At 45.2% G+C, this 22386-nt stretch overlaps 1 protein-coding gene across 1 annotated transcript in view; it reads left to right on the forward strand.

Moving 5' to 3' along the window:
* Positions 1 to 15883, forward strand: part of TTC12 (tetratricopeptide repeat domain 12) — a 52405-nt gene extending 36522 nt beyond the window's left edge. The window contains exons 15-22 of the mRNA XM_011977020.1: positions 548 to 608; positions 1379 to 1516; positions 8682 to 8780; positions 9256 to 9324; positions 11684 to 11785; positions 13316 to 13415; positions 14323 to 14548; positions 15716 to 15883. Of these exons, the coding sequence (XP_011832410.1) occupies positions 548 to 608; positions 1379 to 1516; positions 8682 to 8780; positions 9256 to 9324; positions 11684 to 11785; positions 13316 to 13415; positions 14323 to 14548; positions 15716 to 15791 (871 nt within the window). The 3' untranslated portion in view covers positions 15792 to 15883. The remainder of the gene's footprint in view (positions 1 to 547; positions 609 to 1378; positions 1517 to 8681; positions 8781 to 9255; positions 9325 to 11683; positions 11786 to 13315; positions 13416 to 14322; positions 14549 to 15715) is intronic.
* Positions 15884 to 22386: the final 6503 nt, after the last annotated feature.

The raw sequence follows: 22386 nt of genomic DNA on the forward strand, positions 1-22386 counted from the left end.
TTAAAGTGCATCTTGTGTTTTAAATTTCCTTACAAATTTTAGGACACCTTGCTTAAAGATGGTAATGGGATGAGAGAGCTGCTTGTGCTCACAGGCAGGCCAGCCAGCTGGCACGGGCTGGGGTATGGAACAGTGGCTGTAGCGTGTGGAGATGCACATGCATCCAGGCCCTCCCAGTGGCTCCGATGGGTAAACATGCTTGCACGGTATTTGCCTTCCGCACAGCACACACATGCTGTAGACTCAGAGCAGGGGTTGGGGGTGAGTCAGCTTGGCAGAAGCCTAGAGATTGCAGCAACCCCTGCTTAAGGGAGCCACCATCTGAGATCTGTTGTTTAACATCAAAGGCAATTCTCCAGACTCAGAAAAATTAAAGCCACATTACATACATAGTGACATGTTGTTTTCTGTTTTTGTTTCTGAATTCTCCATGCACAGTCTAAATCATATGGACCTAGAGTTTGCAACATTAATTATCTGAGACACTGTATTTATGTTACAGTTTATGCAATGTAAAAATAAATCCTGGCTGATGGTTTCTCGACAGATTCCAAGTCTGGTTCCAGGCCAACCTTCCAGGTGTTCTCCCTGCACTCACAGGCGTTCTGGTGAGCAAACCCTCATTTTCACCCTCTGTGACAGACACTCTCAGCAGCGTGAATGGGGCTGTTTAAACACAGTTTACAATCCAGAACAACTATGGTCTCTCGGTTGAGTAGTCATTTATTCACAGCTGGAATTTACACAATTGTCAGTTATTGAAACAGCTACAATAGGGACAGGTGGAGGTGGCATATGGATGGCGCTGGTTACAGGGGAGGAAAAGCTGGATATGGGTGGCATCTTAAGTGAAGGTGGATAGAGTTCATCAGTCTCCATCAGTCCCCTGCTGACAATAAGTTCGATGTGCAACGCTGTTCCCAAATGGAAGTCATCCTGTCAGGAAGACTAGTATAGCAATTTGAGCTGATAAGGCAGTGAATAGTGTCGGGGGCAGGGCTTCTCCTTGGAGAGTGTGTTGCAACTGCAGCCTGTCCCTATTGAACCTTAGAAGTTTCAGGGGCCCTTAGAGAGCATAACCACACCCCAGCATGCCACAGCTGTGGAAATGAGCCTCTAAGAAGGGAAGGGATTTGCCCAGGTCCTCCCAGCTGGTTGATGGAGGAGCTGGGATTAAGCCCTAGGCCAAGACCCTTTTGGGTCTACCCCTCTATGTGCCTCCATCCTGTTGCCAGTGTGACCCCAGGGATGCCCCTGTGTGACATGAAGCTATCTGGTTGGTTCGTGGGCCTTTCGGTGAGTGGGGAATTCACCAAGAGATCATGCGGCATCCTTTGCCTGCTCTCTGAGGCTCTGCCTTCTTTCGATTCTCATTTAGAAGACAGATCCCAAGGTAAGCAGCTCCTCAGCTCTGTGCCAGTGCATTGCCATCATGGGAAACCTCAGTGCTGAGCCTGCCACCCGAAGACACATGGCGGCCTGTGAGGAATTTGGGGATGGCTGCTTGAGCCTCCTGGTATGTTAGCTTTTCTATTCATAATTGGTCTTTATCCTCTTCGGGGGCATTAGCTGCTGCTTAGTTATCTGGCTTTTCCAGAAATTCTGTTTCTGTGAGTGCTGGATGGCGCCAGTGGCTTCTCCCTTCTGTTACCTCGGATTTTATGCGCTGCTGGCCTTAAAGAGCCCCCCAGATCAAGTCTCATTCGCCCTGGGGAGATTTGAAGGATTTTCTTTGTTAATTTTTAAAAATGATTTATTTATTTGTTTATTTGTTATTTAACTTTTAAGTTCAGGAGTACACGTGCAGGTTTCTTATATAAGTAAACTTGTGTCATGGGAGTTCGTTGTACAGATTATTTCGTTACCCAGGTATTAAGCCTAGTACCAGTTATTTATTTTTCCTCATCCTCTCCCCCTTCCTCCCACCCTCCACCTTCTGGCAGGCCCCAGTGTGTATTGTTCCCCTATGTGTGTCCACGTGTTCTCATCTTTTAGCTCCCACTTATAGGGAAGAACATGTAGTACTTAGTTTTCTGTTCCTGCATTAATTTGCAAGGGATAATAGCCTCTAGCTCCACCCATGTTCCTGCTAAGGACATAATCTCATTCTTTTTTATGACTTAATGGTATTCCATGGTGTATATGTACCACATTTTCTTTATCCAGTCTATCATTGATGGGCATTGAGGTTGATTCCATGTCTTTGCTATTGTAAATAGTGCTGCAGTGAACATATATGTGCATGTGTCTTTATAATAAAAATACTTCTATTCCTTTGGGTATATACTCATTAATGGGATTGCTGGGTCAAATGGTATCTCTGTTTTAGGTCTTTGAGGAATAGCCACACTGTCTTCCACAATGGTTGAACTACTTGATGCTCCCACCAACAGTGTATAAGTGTACCTTTTTCTCTGCAGCCTTGCCAGCATCTGTTATTTTTTGACTTTTTAATAATTGCCATTCTGACTGGTGTGAGATGGTATCTTATGGTTTTGATTTGCATTTCACTAATGATATCAGTGACACTGAACTTTTTTTCATGTGCTTGTTGGCCATCTGTATGTCTTCTTTTGAAAAGTATCTCTTCATGTCCTTTGCCCACTTTTTAGTGGGGTAGTTTATTTTTCTCTTGTACATTTGTTTAAATTCTTTATAGATGCTGGATATTAGACCCTTGTCAGATGCATGGTTTGCAAAAACTTTCTCCCATTCTATAGGTTGTCTGTTCACTCTGTTGATAATTTCGTTTGCGGTGCAGAAGCTCTTTAATTAGATCCCATTTGTCAGTTTTTGCTTTGGTTGAGATTGCTTTTGGTGTCTTTGTCATGAAATCTTTGCTCGTTCCTGTGTGTAGAATGGTATTACCTAGGTTATCTTCCAGGGTTTTTATAGTTTTGGATTTTATATTGAAGTCTTTATTCCATCTTGAGTTAATGTTTGTATATTGCATAAGGAAGGGGTCCAGTTTCAATCTTCTGCATATGACTAGCCAGTTATCCCAGCATCATTTATTAAATAGGGAATCCTTTCCCCATTGCTTGTTTTTATCAGGTTTATTGAAGATCAGATAGTTTTAGGTATGCGGTCTTATTTCTGGGTTCTTTATTCTGTTCCATTGGTCTATGTATCTCTTTTTATACCAGTACCATGCTGTTTTGGTTACTGTCGCCCTGTAAGTATAGTTTGAAGTCGGGTAACGTGATGCCTCCAGCTTTGTTCTTTTTGCTTAGGATTGCCTTGGCTATTCGGGCTTCTTTTTGGTTCCATATGAATTTTAAAATAGTTTTTTCTAGTTCTGTGAAGAATGTCAATGGTAGTTTAATAGGAATTGCATTGAATCTATATATTACTTTAGGCAGTATGGCCATTTTAACAATATTGATTCTTCCTGTCCATGAGCACAGAACGTTTTTCCATTTGTTTGTGTCATCTCTGATTTCTTTGAGCTGTGTTTTGTAGTTCTTCTTGTGGAGATCTTTCACTTCCCTGGTTAACTTTATTCCTAGGTATTTTCTTTTGGTGGCAATTGTAAATGGGATTGTATTTCTGATTTGGCTCTTGGTTTGACTGTTGTTGGTGTATAAGAATGCTAGTGACTTTTGTATGTTGATTTTATATCCTGAGACATTGCTGAAGTTGTTAATTAGCTTCAGGAGCTTTTGGGCCAAGACTGTGGTTTTTTCTAGATACAGGATCATGCCGTCTATAAACAGAGGTAGTTTGACTTTTTTTCTTCCTATATAGATGCCCTTTATTTTCTCTCTTGCCTGATTGCCATGGCCAGGACTTCTAATGCTATGTTGAATAGGAGTGGTGGGAGAGGGCATCCTTGTCTTGTGCTGGTTTTCATGGGGAGTGCTTCCTGCTTTTGCCCGTACGTATGATGTTGGCCATGGGTCTGTCATAGATGGCTCTTATTACTTTGAAGTATGTTCCTTTAGTACCTAGTTTATTGAGAGTTTTTAACATGAAGAGGTGTTGAATTTTATCAAAAGCCTCTTCTGCATCTATTGAGATAATCACATGGTTTTTGTTCTTAGTTCTGTTTATGTGATGAATCACATTTACCTATTTGCATGTGTTGAACCAACCTTGCATCCCAGAGATAAAGCCTACTTCACTGTGAGGGATAAGCTTTTTGATGTGCTGCTGGATTTGGTCTGCCAGTATTTTGTTGAGGATTTCTGCGTCAGTGTTAATCAAGAATATTGGCCTGAAGTTTTCTCTTTTTTGTTGTGTCTCTGCCAGGTTTTTGAATCAGGACGATGCTGGTCTCATAGAATGAGTTAGGAAGGAGTCCCTCTTCCTTGATATTTTAGAATAGTTTTAGCAGGAATAGTCCCACTTCTTCTTTGCACATCTGGTAGAATTCAGCTGTGAATCCAGCTGATCCTGGGCTTTTGTTAGTTGGTAGGCTATTTATTACTGACTCAATTTCAGAGCTCATTATTGGTTTGTTCAGGGATTCAATTTTTTCCTGGTTCAGCCTTTGGATGGTGTATGTGTCCAGAAATTTATTCATTTCTTCTCAATTTTCTGGTTTATGGGCAGAGAGGTGTTCATAGTATTCTCTGATGGTTGTTTGTATTTCTGTGGGGTCAGTGGTGATATCCCCCTTGTTGTTTCTGATTGTGTCTATTTGCATTTTCTGTCTTTCCATTTTTTTTAGTCTAACTAGTGGTCTACCTATTTTATTAATTTTTTCAAGAAACCAGCTTTAGAATTTATTGATCTTTGGAATGGGTTTTTGTGTCTCAGTCTCCTTCAGTTCAACTCTGATTTTGGTTATTTCTTGTCTTCTGCTAGCTTTGGGATTTGTTTGCTCTTAGTTCTCTAGTTGTTTTAGTTGTCATGGTAGGTTGTTAACATGAGATATTTCTAACTTTTAATTAGGAATATCTGTTAGGGCATTTAGTGTTATAAATTTCCCTCTTAACACTATCTTACCTGTGTCCCAGAGATTCTGGTATGTTGTATCTTTGTTCACATTAGTTTCAAAGAACTTGTTGATTTCTGCCTTAATTGGTTTATTTGCCCAAAAGTCATTCTGGATCAAGTTATTCAATTTCCATGTTGTTATACAGTTTTGAGTTCATTTCTTAGTCTTAATTTCCAATCTGAGTGTTAAGGTTTCAGTTATTTTGCATTTGCTAAGGACTGTTTTACTTCCAAATATGATTGATTTTAGAGTATGCACTATGTGGCAATGAGAAAAATGTATTTTCTGTTGTTTTCATTTTGAGAAATCTGTGTATGTACATCAGGCCCATTTGATCCAGTGCTAAGTTCAGGTCCTGAATATCTTCATTGATTTTCTACGTCAATGATCTAATATTGCCAGTGGGGTGGTAAAGTCTCCTGCTATTATTGAGTGTCAGACTAAGTCTCTTTGAAGGTGTCTGAGAACTTGCTTTATGAATCTGGATGTTTCTGTGTTTGGTGCATAAATATTTAGGATAGTTAGATCTTCTTGTTCAATTGAACCCTTTACCAATATGTGTAATGCCCTTCTTTGTCTTTTTTGGTCTTTGTTGGTTTAAAGCCTGTTTCATCTAAAACTAACAAGATTGCAACCCCTGCTTTTTTGTTTTCCATTTGCTTGGTAGATTTTTCTCCAACCTGTTATTTTGCCTATGTGTGTCATTGCTTGTGAGATGGGTCTCTTGAAGACAGCATACCAGTGGATCTTGATTCTTTATCCAACTTGCCACACTGTGTCTTGGGACATTTGGCCTATTTACATTCAAGGTTAGTATTTCTGTGTGTAGATTTGATCCTGTCATCATGATGTTAGATGGTTATTTTGCTGACTTATTTATGTGGTTGCTTTATAGTGACACTGGTCTGTGTACTTCAATGTGTGTTTGTAGAAGCTGGTAATGGTCTTTCCTTTCCATATTTAGTGCTTTCTTCAGGAGGTCTTGCACTACAGGTCTGGTGGTAATGAATTTCCTCACCATTTGCTTATTTTTCCTTTACTTATGAAGTTTAATTTGGCTAGAAATGAAATTCTGGGTTGGAATTTATTTTCTATAAGAATGTTGAATATTGGCCTCCAGTCTCTTCTGGGTTGTAGAGTTTCTGCTGAGAAGTCTGCTGTTAGTCTGATGGGCTTTCCTTTGTAAGTGACCTGACCTTTCTCTCTAGTTGCCTTTAATATTTTTTCTTTCATTTTGACCTTGGATAATTTGATGATTCTGTGTCTTGGAGGTGATCTTCTTAATGACGTATCTTACTGGGGTTCTCTGCATTTCCCAAATTTGAGTGTTGGCCTCTCTATCTAGGTTGGGGAAGTTCTCATGGATGATATCCTGAAATATGTTTTCCAAATTGGTTCCATTCTTCTCATCTCTTTCAGGGACACCAATTAAATGTAGATTGGGGCTCTTTACATAATTCTGTATTTCTCAGAGGTTTTGCGTGTTCCTTTTTATTATTTTTTTTATCTATTCTTGCCTGACTGTCTTATTTCAGAAAGCCTGTCTTCAGGCTCTGAGATTCTTTCCTCTGATTGGTCTATTCTGCTATTAACACTTGTGATTGCATTATGGAATTCTAGTAGTATGGTTTTTCAGCTCTACCAGGTTGGTTATGTTCTTTTCTGTATTGACCATTTTGTCTGTCAGCTCCTTCATTGTTTTATTATGATTTTTGGCTTTCGTGATGTGGGTTTCAATGCACTCCTGTAGCTCAGTGAACTTCATTCCTATTCATATTCTGAATTCTATTTGTGTCATTTCAGCCATGTCAGCCTGGTTTAGACCCTTTCTGGAGGGGTGTTGTGGTTGTTTGAAGGAAAGAAGGCATCTGGATTTTTGAATTATCAGGTTTATCATGTGGATTCTTTCTTACCTTTGTTGATTTCTCTACTGTCAATCGTTGAGATTGCTGACCTTTGGATAAATTTGTTTCTTTTATCTTATTTGATGACCTTGAGGGTTTTATTGTGGTATAAGGTGGATTCAGCTGAGTGGCTTTATTTCTAGAAGATTTTAGGGGGTCAGTATTCAGCTCCCAATTTCTGGACTGGATGCTCTAAGTCTCAGGGACTTGTATTGGGCCTTAACTTTGTTTTCTGGCTCCTCTAGGTTAAGAATACACTGCAATGGGGGAGCCAAGGTGATCCCAAACCTCTGGTCACTACACTCCAATGGATGGTGTTAGCCCAAGAATTTCATAATGTGGTGATAATGGGACCTTAACTTGTTCACGCATGCCAACAGCAGCGGAAGACCTGTGGCAGGGTGCTAGCAGGTGTCAGGGTGCCTGCCTCCCTGCAGGTGTTTGCCACAATGGCAGAGGCAACACAGCTGGGGGAGAGGGTCCCTGCTGATGACTGTGTGTGTGGTCATGCTGAAGATTGTGCCTTCTCTGTGCCTCGCAAGCAGAGGAGGTTGCTCCTAGAGGGACAAAGATCCACTGTACTCTATGCCATGCTAGCACAAGGGCAAGTTGCTGGTAGGGGTGGGGCTGGCTGGCTCTATGCCCATCAATACTCCATCTACAGTGGTGGTCAGTGGGAAGAGGAGGGGCAGGACTGCACTCCCATGCTCTGGCAGGGCAAGGAAAGCAAAACCTGCCTGATCAGACACTCACCAGCAAAGTGATGTGGGGAGTTGCCTTGGGCCCAGGGGAAGCTGTGCTGTAGAGAGGGAGCATGTGGGCTGGTGCATGGTGATAGGGGTACCCTGCTGGTGCTCTCCACTGGTCAGGCATGGTCTGCCAGTGCAGAAGCTATGGTGTGGGCCCCCAGGGCCCCCGAGACTGCTCAGCAAGCAGGTGTGACCAGGCTGGGGCCCCAGGAGAGTCCAGCAGAGCAAGGGGTCCTCAAGTTGGACTGGCCCTGTTTGATGGGCAAGACCACCCTGCAGAGTTCAGGTCTGACGATTTCCCGAGGGCTAAAGTCTCCTATGGGACTTATTTGAGCCTAGGGAAATGGCTGTCCCTGGCCATGCTCCACTATAGATGCTTCCACACCCAACCCTCTGGGTTCCACATCAACTGGCTTGCCACCCCTACCACTTCTCTAAGCAGCTCTCCCTGACAACTCACTGAGTGTCTGTGGTGGTCAAGGGGATTTCTCCTGCCGGGGTTCCAGAGGACTATGATGAGATTAGGTTGCTCTTTGCCACTTCAATTCACCCATTCCTCAAGAGCCTTTGGGGGCCAAGAACAAGCCTTGGTACATAGGAGCCCCATGCAGGGTTCCCGGTTACTTCCCTCCGCCCCGTTTCTGCATCTTTCCTCCATCTACTCTCAGCGTCTTCCCTTTGAAGATCTGTTAGGAGCATGTCAGTCATCTCTCTTCCTCAGTGGGAGCTGTTCCACCTGGCTGCATCTAGTCGGCCATCTTGGCTGATCCTGATTTGAAGGATTTTTCTGATGGAGTTGAATGATCACCCGTCTCAGCAGCTCACTCTTCACTTTCAACCCAGGGCCAACCTGATCCATAGTCCCATGGCAGAGGCATCAGAGACTCCTTCCAAGTCTCCTGGACCAACACTAACTCATGGAACTGGTCTCTGATCCTCCAAAACCGTTTAGGTTCATGACATTGGCAATTTATGAGTTGGCAATTAGGGAGTATGGGAACTCTGAGACACTAGTCCAAGGGAAAAGATGACCATAAAAAGCTGTAAGGCAGAAAGGTCATTGGTTACCTTGTTTTGTTTTCCAAGGCCAGATGTGAAGAGAATGTGGACCTGTTCAGAGAGGTTATCTACACACTCCTGGGACTCATGATGAACCTGTGTCTTCAGGCTCCCTTTGTCTCTGAGGTATGGCGTTCTTGTCTCCCTGTCTGGAAGCCTGGGACAACCTGTACACATTCTGTGGCATAAAACCATTCTCGTGTTCACGAAGAGACAGAAGCATGTACACTCACACGCTGGCCGTGGAATGGGAAAAGGCTGGAGGGATGCACTCTCCCTTTGCTCTGCTGAGGGGTGGATGCATCACTCAGTCATGTATTCACTCAGAAAACAGACTGGGTATCCAAAGTGTGCTGAGCAGAGTATGAGGTGCTGTGTTTACAAAGTCAAGTGAAAGGTGGTTCCTGCTATCAGGGTAATACCCTGGAGTTAGGGGAGACAGACATGGGGAGGAATAAGAGCAGTAAAAGATGGTGTTGTGAGGGAACCTGGGCACAGTGCCGTGGTGCTAAAAAGGAGAGGGTGCTCAGAAGAAGCTCCGCTGAGAATTCAGATTGTCAGAAAATTAAAATCTCCTGCTGGCCTCTCCCCATTGTTGTAGGTTTGGGCTGTGGAGGTGAGCAGAAGGTGCCTGTCTTTACTAAACAGCCAGGATGGAGGAATCCTGACAGTAAGTTTCTCCCAGGGAAATCCAGAAGCAACTTTCACTGTTCTTGTTTTGTTTTGTTTTGTTTTGTTACCAGTGTAATCTTTTTCAAGTTGCCACCTTTGAGAATCTGCTGAGTCTCTGAGATACGGTATGGATATACTATTCGAATAATGCACACAAGCACATAAACACCAAGTTTTGTCTGCAGTTTCAGGAATTTGGTGACCTCCTTGCCATATCCGTCATCTGTGGATCCCCTAGAGTCCAGGAACCCAACTTAAGAATCCCCCTTCCATTTGGTCTGAAATTTGACCAGCTTAGAGGATATAATCGATCTGATTTGTCCTATTTCAAAATATCCTGTGCAAATTGGACAGATCAAGTGTCCAACTTATTTAGAATCCCTTTTTTCCATAGGAAAAAATAAAAAGCCAGGCCCGTATTTTAAGCCAGTGATCCTAGAGGTTGTTTGTGCATAATAGTTTTAGCCTCTTTTTAAAATATATGCTGAAATGGCTTTCTCAATTCTGTGTCTGACATTTGAATAAGAAAACTGAGAAAGCCCTATATGTCAGCACAGTGCATCAGGAAAAGAATTTAGTATGATTCAAGAGGCTGTTTGCCATCACCCTAGAAAGTGTTCTTCACTCACGTTAAGTGATCACCCCTGTTTTTCTCCCTGTCAGGGCAGGGCCCTAATGCCTAGAGAAGCAATCAGGGCCACATCTAGGGTGGATCTGGGAAACCAGCCTTTCAAGGGTTGCAGACTGAGGACTGGCTCCACAGTTTAAAAAAGGTTCTGAGTAGATCCAACATACCCTGTTTGGGGGTAGCACTCTCTAAACGTCCCCAAAGTCAATTCAGACAGGATAGGGTGAAGGTTTTGTGCGTGTGCATTTTCATGGATGGGGCATCATAGCTTTCATCAGATCCTCAAAAGAGGTCCCTGACCCCCAAAGTGGTAAGCACCACCGTTCTCAGATAGTCCAGACCTAAAGATAGGCCTACACTAATCCCTGAGTGTAGGGATTTAGGAGCTCTTGGGCCAGATTTCTCCAGCATTCTGTGTGTGCCACATTGGGTGCTTCCCAGCTTGCTGGGCAGCAGCTTCACCATGGGCATCTGGTCCTAGTCTAGCACAGTCTCCACTGTCCTGGGCCTGAAAGGGGATCTGTGGTGTCAACTGTAGCAAAATTCTAGGATCTTTAGGAAGCAGATTAGGGAAGCAAGATTGATAATACACAAGTTTATCTTTTCTCCCTCTGGAGTCCTCATTAAAATGAGATTAAAGCCATTGCGGTGAACAAAAAAAGTAGAGACCTACATTGACGGTGAACAGGCAATGGTTATCAATAGGTAAGTAATTTTAACAAGTTTCCTGAAGATGGAGAGCAGCTGCTAGGGTGGTAATTAATGAGGCAGGGCTGAGGACACCTTCGTATAGAGTACAGACGGAGGAACACATAGCTGGTCAGTAGCAGATTTGCCTTATAATGAAAGGATCAAGATTTCAGAACTCCTGATACAACAGAGAGCAGAGGTACAGGCAGTGGAGCTGCGTTTGCTGGCAGGCATCTATCCTCCAGGCATAAAATCAGAACACTTTCATCTTTAAAGAACTGAAACTGGAGAAAACATTTTTCTTTCTGGTATATGAGAGTGCCACCTCTCTACCTTTCCATACTTCCCATAAACATAGCATACCCAAACATATTTTATTGCTTTTTTCGTACATGTGCTTGGGCAGGTAAGAGTCAACCAGACATTGCAGGAAAGCCACACACATAAATAGGAAAACCAAGATAAACATAAAAATTGATCCAAAAGAAATAGAGATCATACAGGAAACAGAGGAAAAAAATAGTAACTATCATTTGTATCCTGAGAAAGATTAAAGATAGTTATATCCATAAAAGAGTAACAGCTTGCCATTTATTTAAAAAAAAAAAAAGAGAGAAAGAGCTGGGAAATAAAGTAAATGAACTATCCCAGAAACTAGAACAAAAGACAGAGGAAAAGATAAAGATAAATGACACAGAAGACCAATCCAGGAAATCAAACATCCCCTAATAAAGGGCCTGTTGATATCAGAGCTCTGGGAGGAATCACAAGGGAGAACTTCCTTTCTCAGAGTTGAACTGGTTGATCCTGTGTGAAGCTGAAATAATGTGGGCCTCTGGGTGGCAAGGGGTTATGGCTGCAGCTCCGCGACAGTTTTATTAAAAAGAACAGTGCTTGCTATTATTTGGCCATCCTATTTTTTATATTTTGCTTCCAATGTTAATGATTGATTTTGCCTCACCAAACTTCCTGTTAACTTTTAAAGGTTGTCAGCATTTCTGAAAAGGACATTTAATTATCCTCTTTCTGCTGTATTCAGAGAGCTGCTGGTGTTCTGAGCCGGACCCTTTCTTCCTCTCTGAAAATTGTTGAGGAGGCCTTGCAAGCAGGAGTGGTAAAGAAAATGATGAAATTCCTGAAGGTAAGATCACTTTATTGGTTACAACCCTGAAATGTACAGAAGTCTCCTATTTTATTCGGGGAACAGAATTAAGGCGGGTTTTGTTTGGTTAATGTGCTGCCATTTCTTCCTTGCTAGATTTTAAACTTCTTGGATAGGGGTTTGCTTCTGCCTGTCTATCCAGACCATACTCTGAACATCAATAACAGATCGTTCAATAAATAAGAAAATTGTTCATTAGATACATCTGTAACACTTTGGGAGGCTGAGGCAGGCGGATCATGAGGTCAGGAGATCAAGACCATCCTGGCTAACATGGTGAAACCCCGTCTCTACTAAAAATACAAAAAAATTAGCCAGGCGTGGTGGGAGGAACCTGTGGTCCCAACTACTTGGGAGGCTGAGGCAGGAGAATGGCATGAACCCGGGAGGCAGAGCTTGCAGTGAGCTGGGATCGTGCCACTGCACTCTGGGCGACAGAGCAAGACTCCATCTCAAAAAAAAAAAAAAAAAGACTGCTTACCCCTCAAGCCTGACTTTAAATATATATATGGCCTCTGTTCTTGATAAACATGATCTGAGTGGGTTTCAGGTACATTGTTTTGCTCAGGTTTTGCTACTCATCTATGAGACATGTAGCCTGCAGAATTACCATGTGACCAAAGGATATTGGGATTTCCCTGTGAAATGAGTGCGGTGAATCTAAGCAAGCCGGTAGAGCAGCTATCTGGATTCACCTGCAAGGGTGAAGGAGATTATTATATTAGGTTGCCATCTCAGAATCCCACCTATGATGTGTGTGCCCATGAGGTCCACACCCCCATGTTGGTGTGGTGACACATGGCTTTTATTCATAAAGCCTCAGGCTGAGTGGGGCAGGGAAGCATGCTCTGTGGGCTACTGCTGGGGCAGGGGTAACACCGAGGGGGCAGCACAGGGGGTCTTAAGTTTAGGCTGCCACTTGAACAATGACCGTCATTCATTATGACTTTTGCAAACCCACCAAAAGCTCCTGATGGCATGCATACCTATGCATCATGCATGCATACATGCACACATGCCTTTTAAAGACCCCACGTGGGAGATTGCAAGGGCGGTGTTTGACAGTTGTCGCCTCTTAAAATGATCTAGGTTCCTGAGGTTCCTCATGCAGGACTGTCAGCCTAACAGCCTTGGCAAGTCAGTCCTCATTCTCAAATGGGAAAATGATATGGGAGGGCCTTTTCCTCCCTTTTTGGTAGGTCTGTCATTCATCAGCATCATTCTCTTCTCAGCCACTTGCTCATAAAGCCTTCTGGAGGCAATTACTCAGGTGTACATGACAGGCGTACATTCCTGTCAGGGGTGTGGGCTGGGTTAGAGAGGATGCGGGTGACACTCTGTTCCAGCAGGAACCATGCCTGCTCACCGGGAAGCATATGCCGTTCTCCATAGAATTCTCTTTTCAGAGTTTAGGAAGCCACTGGCACTATAATAACTGCTCGCTGTGGTTTGTGGCCAGGAGCAATCATAGCACTGATTATATTTTTCTGATTTCATTCTGAAATCTAGACAGGAGGCGAGACTGCATCACGTTATGCTGTAAAGATACTAGCTATCTGCACGAATAGTTACCACGAAGCTCGGGAAGAAGTAATAAGACTGGATAAAAGTAAGTGATGATTTCCTTAAGGGAGCCCTCATCCCAGAGGTTCATCCACCCTTGAAGCTGCAAAGGGAACTGTGGTCGAGGAGGAACGTAGCAGCAGTGCTGTTAACCTCTCCCAGGCTTCAGCAATGTTTATGGAAGATGTTTCACGTCAGATCTGAAAGCATTTAATTAGCCTTTTGGTTGCACACAGGTAGGATACCCAGACTGGAGACCCAGCTGACAGACAGCTCAAAGATAACAGGGGCAAAGCTAGGAAACTCCCTCCTCTCAGCAAGTTCAGTTCTCTGCCTTCACAGAAGGAGGGGGGAAAACACCTTCAACATTTAGTGAACAAGGGAAATACCAGAGTCTGAGCCCAGCTTTAGTCCAGTAACTTAAACCGGCTGTAGTTATTCACAGCAGGCTTCCCAGGAGAGGCAGCCTGCTAATGTTGTTCTTACCAACTCCCTGGAGTGCGCAGAAGGTGAACTAAAGGAGGCTCCACCGTGGAATCTGGAGCCTTTCTCCTGGATCCTGTTTCATACCCTGCAGGTTTGGTTGCCAGCACGTTGCCTCCCACCTGGGGGCTGTCAGATGGGACCGCTCACCCTGGTGCAGTGAGAGGTTAAGAACAGGGGCTTTCAGGAGGACAGACCTATTTGACACATAGCGTTCATTCATCTAACAACTGTGTTGTGCTGGACACTGTCCTGGGAAGCCGAGATACTTCAGAGATTCAGCAAGGAGTTGAGGAGGTTCATATGCATTCAGTGAATGTTTGCTGATGAGTGAGTGAACAAGTTCTGCTGCAGAGTTATTGGGGAAGCTCGTTGTCCATGGACACCTCCCTGTGCCCCTCATGTCCTGTTGCCAGCCTCCTATTTGGGGATTAAAAGGAGCTGTTGCTTGTTCTCTTCCTTCCCTGCAGAGTTGAGCATGATGATGAAGCTGCTCAGCTCGGAGGATGAGGTTCTGGTGGGCAACGCTGCCCTCTGCCTTGGTAACTGCATGGAGGTGCCCAACGTTGCGTCTTCCCTGCTAAAGACAGACCTCCTGCAGGTCCTGTTAAGGCTCGCAGGCAGTGACACACAGAAGACGGCCGTGCAGGTGAACGCAGGCATTGCTCTGGGGAAGCTGTGCACAGCTGAGCCCAGGTATGCTGTGGACACGGAGCCAGGCTGACCCAGCGTCGGTCCCATTGCAGAAAGCAGCTGAGCTGAGGCGCTGACTTTTGGCTGGGACTGTGTGCCTCACAGGATGCTGTGGGAAGCCCTCATGCTTTCTGTGCAGACCTAGGTTAAGCCCAATAGCTGCTTCTCTGAAGAAAGCCTTTCTAGAGGAAACGGGAGCTCTTGGGCTCCGACCAGAGAGGGAATCAGCTTGTCTGATGGGGACTTGCTGCTCACACTTGCTGCCGTTGCCTTCTCTCCATTCCATTTTCTGCTGTTCTGCATCCCTCTCCCTGTCTCTTTATCCTCCTTCTCCCCCACCCCACTCCACCTCCCCTTCTCTTCCCTCTTTTCTCTCTTCTCTACTTTTCCAGAAACAGACCCCCACTTCATGTTCTTTGTCTCAGCCTAAACAAATGGAGGAATGGCCAGCGAGGGTCACATGTTCACGCAGGAGGAAACAGTGGAGAAGCAGAGACGCAGAACAGCACGTCGAGGCCCCCAGTGAGCGAGGGCAAGAGATGTGGGCTGTAACTGTGCCCATGGCTTCTCTGTTAAGCTCAGACCTCCACTCTGCTCTGCTCCTGTTCTGATGTGCAGATGCACCTCGTTGCACGTGCTTCTGGGGGGTGTCCACCTGTGGCTGAGCGAAGGAGCCCTGGCACAGGGCAGGGGTAACCCCAGGAACTGAGTGAGAGAGGCTCCTTCCCTTACATCCACATGCCTTTAATTCCTCCTCTGTAGATTGAGGGGGTTGGCCTCGATAATATCTAAGGTCCTTTCAAGTTCTGTCTGGTTGTTCAAATGGAAGGAATAGTTAAAATCTTTCTTCTATAGAAAGCAAGCACATTAGCTAGGATGACTTCAAAGTGGCAACCTATGGGGGAGTTCTCGAGAGCAAGGTCCCGTCTGATCAGCCTGACACACCTGCGACCTGCAGCAAGTGTTTTCAGTGCTTTGTGGGCCTCCCTGAGGGTCTGTCTTACCCCTGTGATCTTTAGGGTACCCCAGTGCCACAGCCACTTCCTGTTTCCACCCAGCGATAGGACTGACGTTCTCAGCCAGCTTCCATCTGAGAGGGTGTTGGCTCTGGGCTCCAGAAGCCTGAACCGTGGCACTTATGTCCTGGGTTGTTTGTTTTGATTGTGACAGGTTTGCTGCTCAACTGAGAAAGCTTCATGGCCTAGAAATTCTCAACTCTACAATGAAATACATCAGTGATTCTTGAGAGATACGGTGTCTGTGTGCATTTAGGGAACACACGAATGCACACTACGGGTTGCTCCTATGCTAATAAAGACCTTTGATATATCCACTTCAGAATCAAATATTCATTGTCAGAGTGTTTGCATGTTGGGTTTTCATGGATAACAAGAGAGTGGGCCTTAGGCTGGCTGCTATGGTGGACTCTGTGTACTGGCTTACTCAACTTCCATTGTACCCTCCTTTGAATGTTCCTTCCTGTTCTGTAGAAGATAGAAACCATCTCACAAAAAGCCGCATTGCCCAGACTCCCGTGTAGCAACAATTCTAGATGGGAACTTGTGGCCAATCTAATGCCACTTGCTACCCCTTTTGCTATTTTCTGCTGGCAATATGCTGGAAACATCAGATTTGTTGGTAGCAGGATTTCAGCATCCATTTTCCAGCTGTGGAGTGCTGAGAGAGAGTTGCATTGGCGTCATTGGTGGCCTGCAGCAGACTCCTGGCCTGCAGCCACTGCGTGTGCTCTTAAATTCAGTGGGGTGAGTGGTAGGTGGTGTCTCCCCTGTTAGGAAAGCTCTGCGTGAATCCTTCTGGCAATCATTCCTGGGGGTCCCTCCTGGCACCCTCCTCCAGCCCATGTGGTGGTGCTATAGGCACCCTGTTCCATGGGTTAGATCGTTCTCTGCTTAAGGTGCCAAAGCACAGGCTTCTCTTTCTGCAGTGAGCCCTGACTGATGCGAATGTGTCCATTTCCCTAACCCACCTTGTACTCTCACCCCAACCCCAGAGGCAACGCTCCCTTCCGGTTGCCTCCGGGTCGCTGTAAACCAGGGTCACCTGTGGACTGCAAGTCCCTAAGTGAGAAGTCCAATAAGTGGCACTACTCTCTGGCTCTTCCTTACAATCACATAATCATTTTAGAATAGGAGGCAGGTACAGTGAATGTCAGGAGTCCCAGACCAAAGTTCCAAAGACTTTTGGTCCTGCCCTGCTACCTGCCAGCCGTGTGACTTTGGGCAAGTTGCTTAACCTCTCTGAGCTGTGGCTACTGCTTCTGGAAACACTAATACCTGCCCAACCTACCTCCTCCATTGTTGTAAAGGTTAAATGAAGTTTTGGAGGTGAAGGCACTTTGGGAATTATAAAGCGCTACGCAAATATAAGAGATTACCAAACTCTATCTTGAGATTGAAGGTATCAACTATGACGTCAGTTGGGTTAAGTTTGAAGGGTCTGGGAAAGGGAGAAGCTCATGTCCTTTAAGGAATCAAAGTTGGCCATTCTCTGAAACATGTAGAAAAGGAAATCTTCCTCCAGGGAGATTTTATTCAACACACCTAAAGAAAGTGTTCTTCACAGGTAAGACAGCTGTTGGCTTAAATTAAGAACTTTGTTTCTGAAACCAATATAAATAATTGGCATTTGGTGGCAGGGGGGCAGGCAGTGGAAGAGAATCAATGACCTGAGCCCCTCACTCAGATTGATGTACTGCATATGGCTGGAGGGAGCTCACTGGGGCACTCTGTGGTGACGCCCTGGGTGGCAAGCAAGTGACAGGCCACTGTAGAGAAGCCACGACCTGCCCATCAGTCCTATCATGCAAACAAACACCCTTCAGGAGGCTACTGAATTGCAAAGGGAGAACAGCTTGATGCTAATCAGAGCACAAAGAAGAAAATTAGAGGGTGCAGAAGTTGCTGTTTTCACAGAGAATTCCGTGGAGCTTTGAAAACTGAAAGGCTGTTTGTGTTCATAACCACCAGGCCTGTCTCCTTTGAAGTTCAGGCCCCTCCTTCCCCTGCTCTGGCTGCACTCCTTGGCTCTTGAAAATGGCTATTATAGGTGTGTTCTCTTCCCCAAAGAGTGGGGAATGTCAAATTATGTTATTATGATTATTGCTCCAGAGTGCCTGCCAAGAGCAGCCGTCTCCAATTTGGAGGAGAGTCTACTGCACCTGAAGCTGTCTCTCGTCACAGGTGGGAAGAGATGTTTCACGTGCTAGTGTTCTCCCTCCCCCGTGTGGATCCACCCCCGCCACTGCCCCAACCTTGTTACCCCTAACACATGCTGCCATGCACACCTTCCAGGCAGCATGGAAAATACCAGCGCCATCTTTAAGAAGGCCTCATCTCTACTTGCCAGGAGCCCCGATACCACCCTTGGAGACACAGCTTGTTCCGGATAATCAGAGTCTTCTGGTTCAACAAGCAGAGGAGCTGGGATTTTCCATCCTAAAGAGGATGTGGCTGGGATGGAACTCCATCACCATCCTGAAGCCACAGCAGAGGTGACAGGTAACAGACAGTCCAGAGCTGCTCACTGTCTTCATAGATGACGTGAGGATGGCGGTTCCAGTGCACCGCAACGTGGGACTGAGGTTCAGAGTTGAGGGGAAACAATAGGAAGGGGCTGCTATTGTAAGCACTTTCTTGAGGATTTGTTCAAATAAGAGTTTCTTGGCTTGGAGAACTGAGGGAAAGAGTACAACTAAGAAGTATCAGGTTGGTGCAAAACTAATTGTAGTTTTTGCCATTAAAAGCAATGACAAAAACCGCAGTTTCTTTTGCGCTAACCTAATATTCTGAGGACAGAAGACATTTAATCCCACATGGCTTTTTTTTTTTTTTAAGTAAGAGGTCTCATTTTCTAAATAACTTGAAAATAGAGGCTCTCCAAGGGTTCCATTAAAGGAGAGAATAATCAGAGGTGAAGAAAACCCATTTAGAACTGACTCCTTTTCCCATGGAATGAGCTTTTGGTCCTCACAGACTGGCATCCTGCAGACACGCAGAGAGAATAAATCCTGCCTGTGCATTGTTTGTTTGTTTGTTTGTTTGTTTGTTTGTTTTGAAACAGTCTCACTCTGTGGGCCAGGCTGGAGTGCAGTGGTGGGATCTCGGCTGACTATAACCTCTGCCTCCCAGGTTCAAGCGATTCTTCTGTCTCAGCTTCCTGTAGCTGGGATTACAGGCATGTGCCTGTATCCCAAATTTTCATATTTTTAGTAGATACGGGGTTTCACCATGTTGGCCAGGCTGGTCTCGAACTCCTGACCTCAAGCGATCCACCTGCCTCAGCCTCCCAAAGTGCTGGGTTTATAGGAGTGAGCCACCACGCCCAGCTCCCCCGTGCATTGTGCCTTTGCTCTGCACTAGGCACCCTATCAAAACTTGAAGATCCTGCCCCAACATAAGCCTCATAACGACTGTGAGGCAGGTATTATCTCCACTCTACAGGTAAATAAACTAAGATATAAAGAGAATAGTACTTTCCCACCCAGGATCACATAGCCAGTAAGCAGGGGAGTCAGAATTTGACCCCAAGCTGTGTTCTTAACTCTTCCTGCATGTAAAGCGTTCCTCTCCGTACTAAGTGTGACCTGCAGAAAAGTCACCACATTTCTCTGAGCCTCAGTTTCCTCTCTATAAAATGGAACATCAACACCTACCTCTTCTGTGGTTTCGATATAATATACATGAAGTACCTAGCATAGGTGACTGACAGATAGAAAGTGTTTACTTAATGGCGACTCTTTTTGAGACTGGAAATGACCATGAACCCATTATCTGCCCCCTCCCACCCTCATGGATCTCCTCATCTTCCTTGGTCCTCCGTCTCACTGAAGGCAAGCATGTATTTGGCTCTGTTTACCCCAAGAGTCAGCTGCCAGCCAGCAGCCTGCCTTCTTACATGATCCCATGGCAGCAGGGCCTGAGAGCACTGGTCTTGGGTGGGATGGGGTTATGAGCACACTCAGGGCTCAGGGATAGGGTAGCAGCGCTCCTTGTCAGGGCCTGGGGCCGGGGTTGCATGGGCATCAACAGGACCCAGTGTGAAGTGGAAGGTGCTAGGATCAATACTCTGAAGTCCTCTTTGCAAACAGATACTACTCTGTTACTTGCAGTTTGTCCTCAGTTTATAATCAGGAAAACCTGTTGATTGCAACGACTATAGCTCCAATCCTATATTCATCAGGATGTCATTAGCTCTTTTCTCCTAAAGCCCCAGAGCTGCGTGCCCCTACCCTCCCTGATGCCCTAGAAAGAGGAGTGCTAGCCCAGCGGGACATCCAGTTGCCCACCACCTCCTCCAGCAGCTCCCGGCCCTGTGGGTGGCCACATGCCAGCCAAGCACTGGGCTTATGTGACCTGAAGCTGCTGGATGACTTCTTTCCTTTTAACAAGACTTCTAATTTGATCTCTATTTCAAAAAGGCAAAATGATGAATGAGTTCTCCCTGGAGACATTCCGCCCTGTGATCTGATTTTGCCCAGGGGCTGGATCAGGCTTTCCTGGCTGCTCTGAGGCTCAGCCCTGGCTTAGGTGGGAGGGAGCCTTAGGGTGCTGGCAAAGCAGGGAACAGTGGGCTGCCAATCACCTCTGCCAGCCACCCCAGCCTCAGATCCCCCCAGTTCTGGAGCAGGGCTCCTGTCACCAGGGAGGCTGGAAGGAGCTGCTTTAAATGAGGGTGGCTGCCTGCCAGATGTGCCAATTCAGCTCAGCCTGAGCATCACTCCATTATCACAGCTGTCCCCAACTTTACATTTGGGCTTCTTCAGTAGCTCTGGATGCTCATTTAGATCCCTCAACTCCCCTCGGCCGACAAGCACACACATACACAGCCCCACACACACAAGGAGTTCATCTCGCTGCTGCTGAGAGATGAATTTGCACATTAAAATAGATGAGTTAGTGTGCAAGGTGATTTAGACTAGATCAAAGGCACAGCAAGATAGTGAGAATTATTGGAACAAGAGGCTGAAGAAAAGGCTCCTAGAATGTCCAAGCTGAAAATTATTCAGGGATCCTCTAATCCTTTGCAGTCATCCCTTTGTATCCACCAGGGATTGATACCACAGATACCAAAACCCTGGGATGCTCAGGTCCCTTATATGAAATGCATCGTATTTGCATATAACCTACGTACATCCTCTCATACACTTTAAATCATCTCTAGATTGCTTATAATACCTAATACAATGTGAATGCTATGTAAATAGTGGATATACTGTATTTCTTAAAATTTGTATTTTTGTTTTATTGTTGGAGTGTTATTTTTAGTTTTTTTCCCCAAATATTTTCGCCCTGCAGTTGGTTGAATCTGCAAATTTGGAACCTGAGGGTAAAGAGGGCCGACTGTATCTACTTTGTTGGAGTTCATCTGATTCATTGTCCAAATACAATTAATTGCTCCAAAATAGCTAGTCCATGTCCCCTTATTTTATAAATAAGGAATCTGAGACTCAGAAAGGCCAGGTGAAGTATCTTCAGTGTCCTTACCTTTGTTCAAGAATCCTCTGAACTAACGGTCCAGAGTGAGGCAGGGACTCCAGTGAGACCCAGGGAGGCAGGAAGCTCAGTGGTGGGAGTGCAGGCTCAAAGCTCTCCTCCACCTCACTTTAAATTCCATAACCTCGCTTTAAGTTTCATAACCTTAGTGAGTGGCTTAGCCCCTCACTAAGATTGCCTTGTCCGTAAAAGGCAATAGGGGAGATATGATATCCACTTCTTGGGTTTGTTGTGGAGATTAAATGAGATGATTTCTATAAAGCTCTCATCACCATGCTTGGCACATGGAAGCCCTGAGGAGATGGGCACTCCTGTTGTGGTCGTGTTAGTTGAGCATACCTCCGCAGATGCCCCCGCCCAGCCATCCCTATATGCTCTTTTGTGGAGTTCTTAAACGTGAGGATTTTTATCAGGGTTGGAAGGGTTTCTATGTGACTCTACCCTAAAGGTGGGGGATAGAGCAGTAGGCCTCCAAATGGCAGGCTGGGCTGGCAAGGAGGGCCGAGAGAATCTAGGTGGAACACACGGCAGGCACAGGGAGAGCATGAAGGATTGAAATGTACGTTCAGTGGTATTAGGCGTTGCTGAATTCTGTGCTGTATCAACATCAGGGGAAAATAAGAAAAAGACGCTGGATTCGGTTAACTTGACTTATTGCCATAGCCTCCTTGCTGATCTCCCCATCTCACTCTGCCTTCTAAGCCATCGTGCACACTGCAGCCGGGAGAATCCTCTGAAACATCACTTTCATTATGCTGTACCCCTTCCCAGGCACCTTCTCACAATTGTCTACAAGATAAAGGGCAAACTCATTTGCTTGGTGTATCTGCACACGTGCATGCGTGTCTGCAGGGGGAGTAAGACCACAGAGCTTTTTAAATTCTCTGAAGTTTTACTGATAAAGCGCTCACATTATTGTACTTTAACTCTTGTAGGCTATAGATGCATTCTGTACACTGCATATGAGTAAGAGCTATGATTCATAAGTTGTAGGTATAATTTAAAGTAAGCATATCTTTTATTATCCCTCAAATTATTTTTCTTTATAAATAATAGTGACAAAATTCTACACGGCCTTTGCACATAAACCATCCAACGTAATCTCAACAAGCCTTAAAGTAGGCTTGCTTTTAGGGTCATGTTCTTGTTCCCAGTTAGGCCAGCCAATGTTGGGCATCAACCCTGGATGTCATTGCTCACTGTGGTGTTCCAGCATCTCAGGGAAGCCTGAGCAATGTTTGTTGAAGGGCAGCTTCCCACCATACCATCTCTCCTCTTAGGCCAGCTTCCCAATGGGTGTCTGCAGGCATTGCACTCACTCCTCTCTCC

Source organism: Mandrillus leucophaeus, unplaced genomic scaffold, assembly GCF_000951045.1.
Source record: "Mandrillus leucophaeus isolate KB7577 unplaced genomic scaffold, Mleu.le_1.0 Scaffold172, whole genome shotgun sequence".
In the NCBI taxonomy this organism is placed as follows: domain Eukaryota; kingdom Metazoa; phylum Chordata; class Mammalia; order Primates; family Cercopithecidae; genus Mandrillus; species Mandrillus leucophaeus.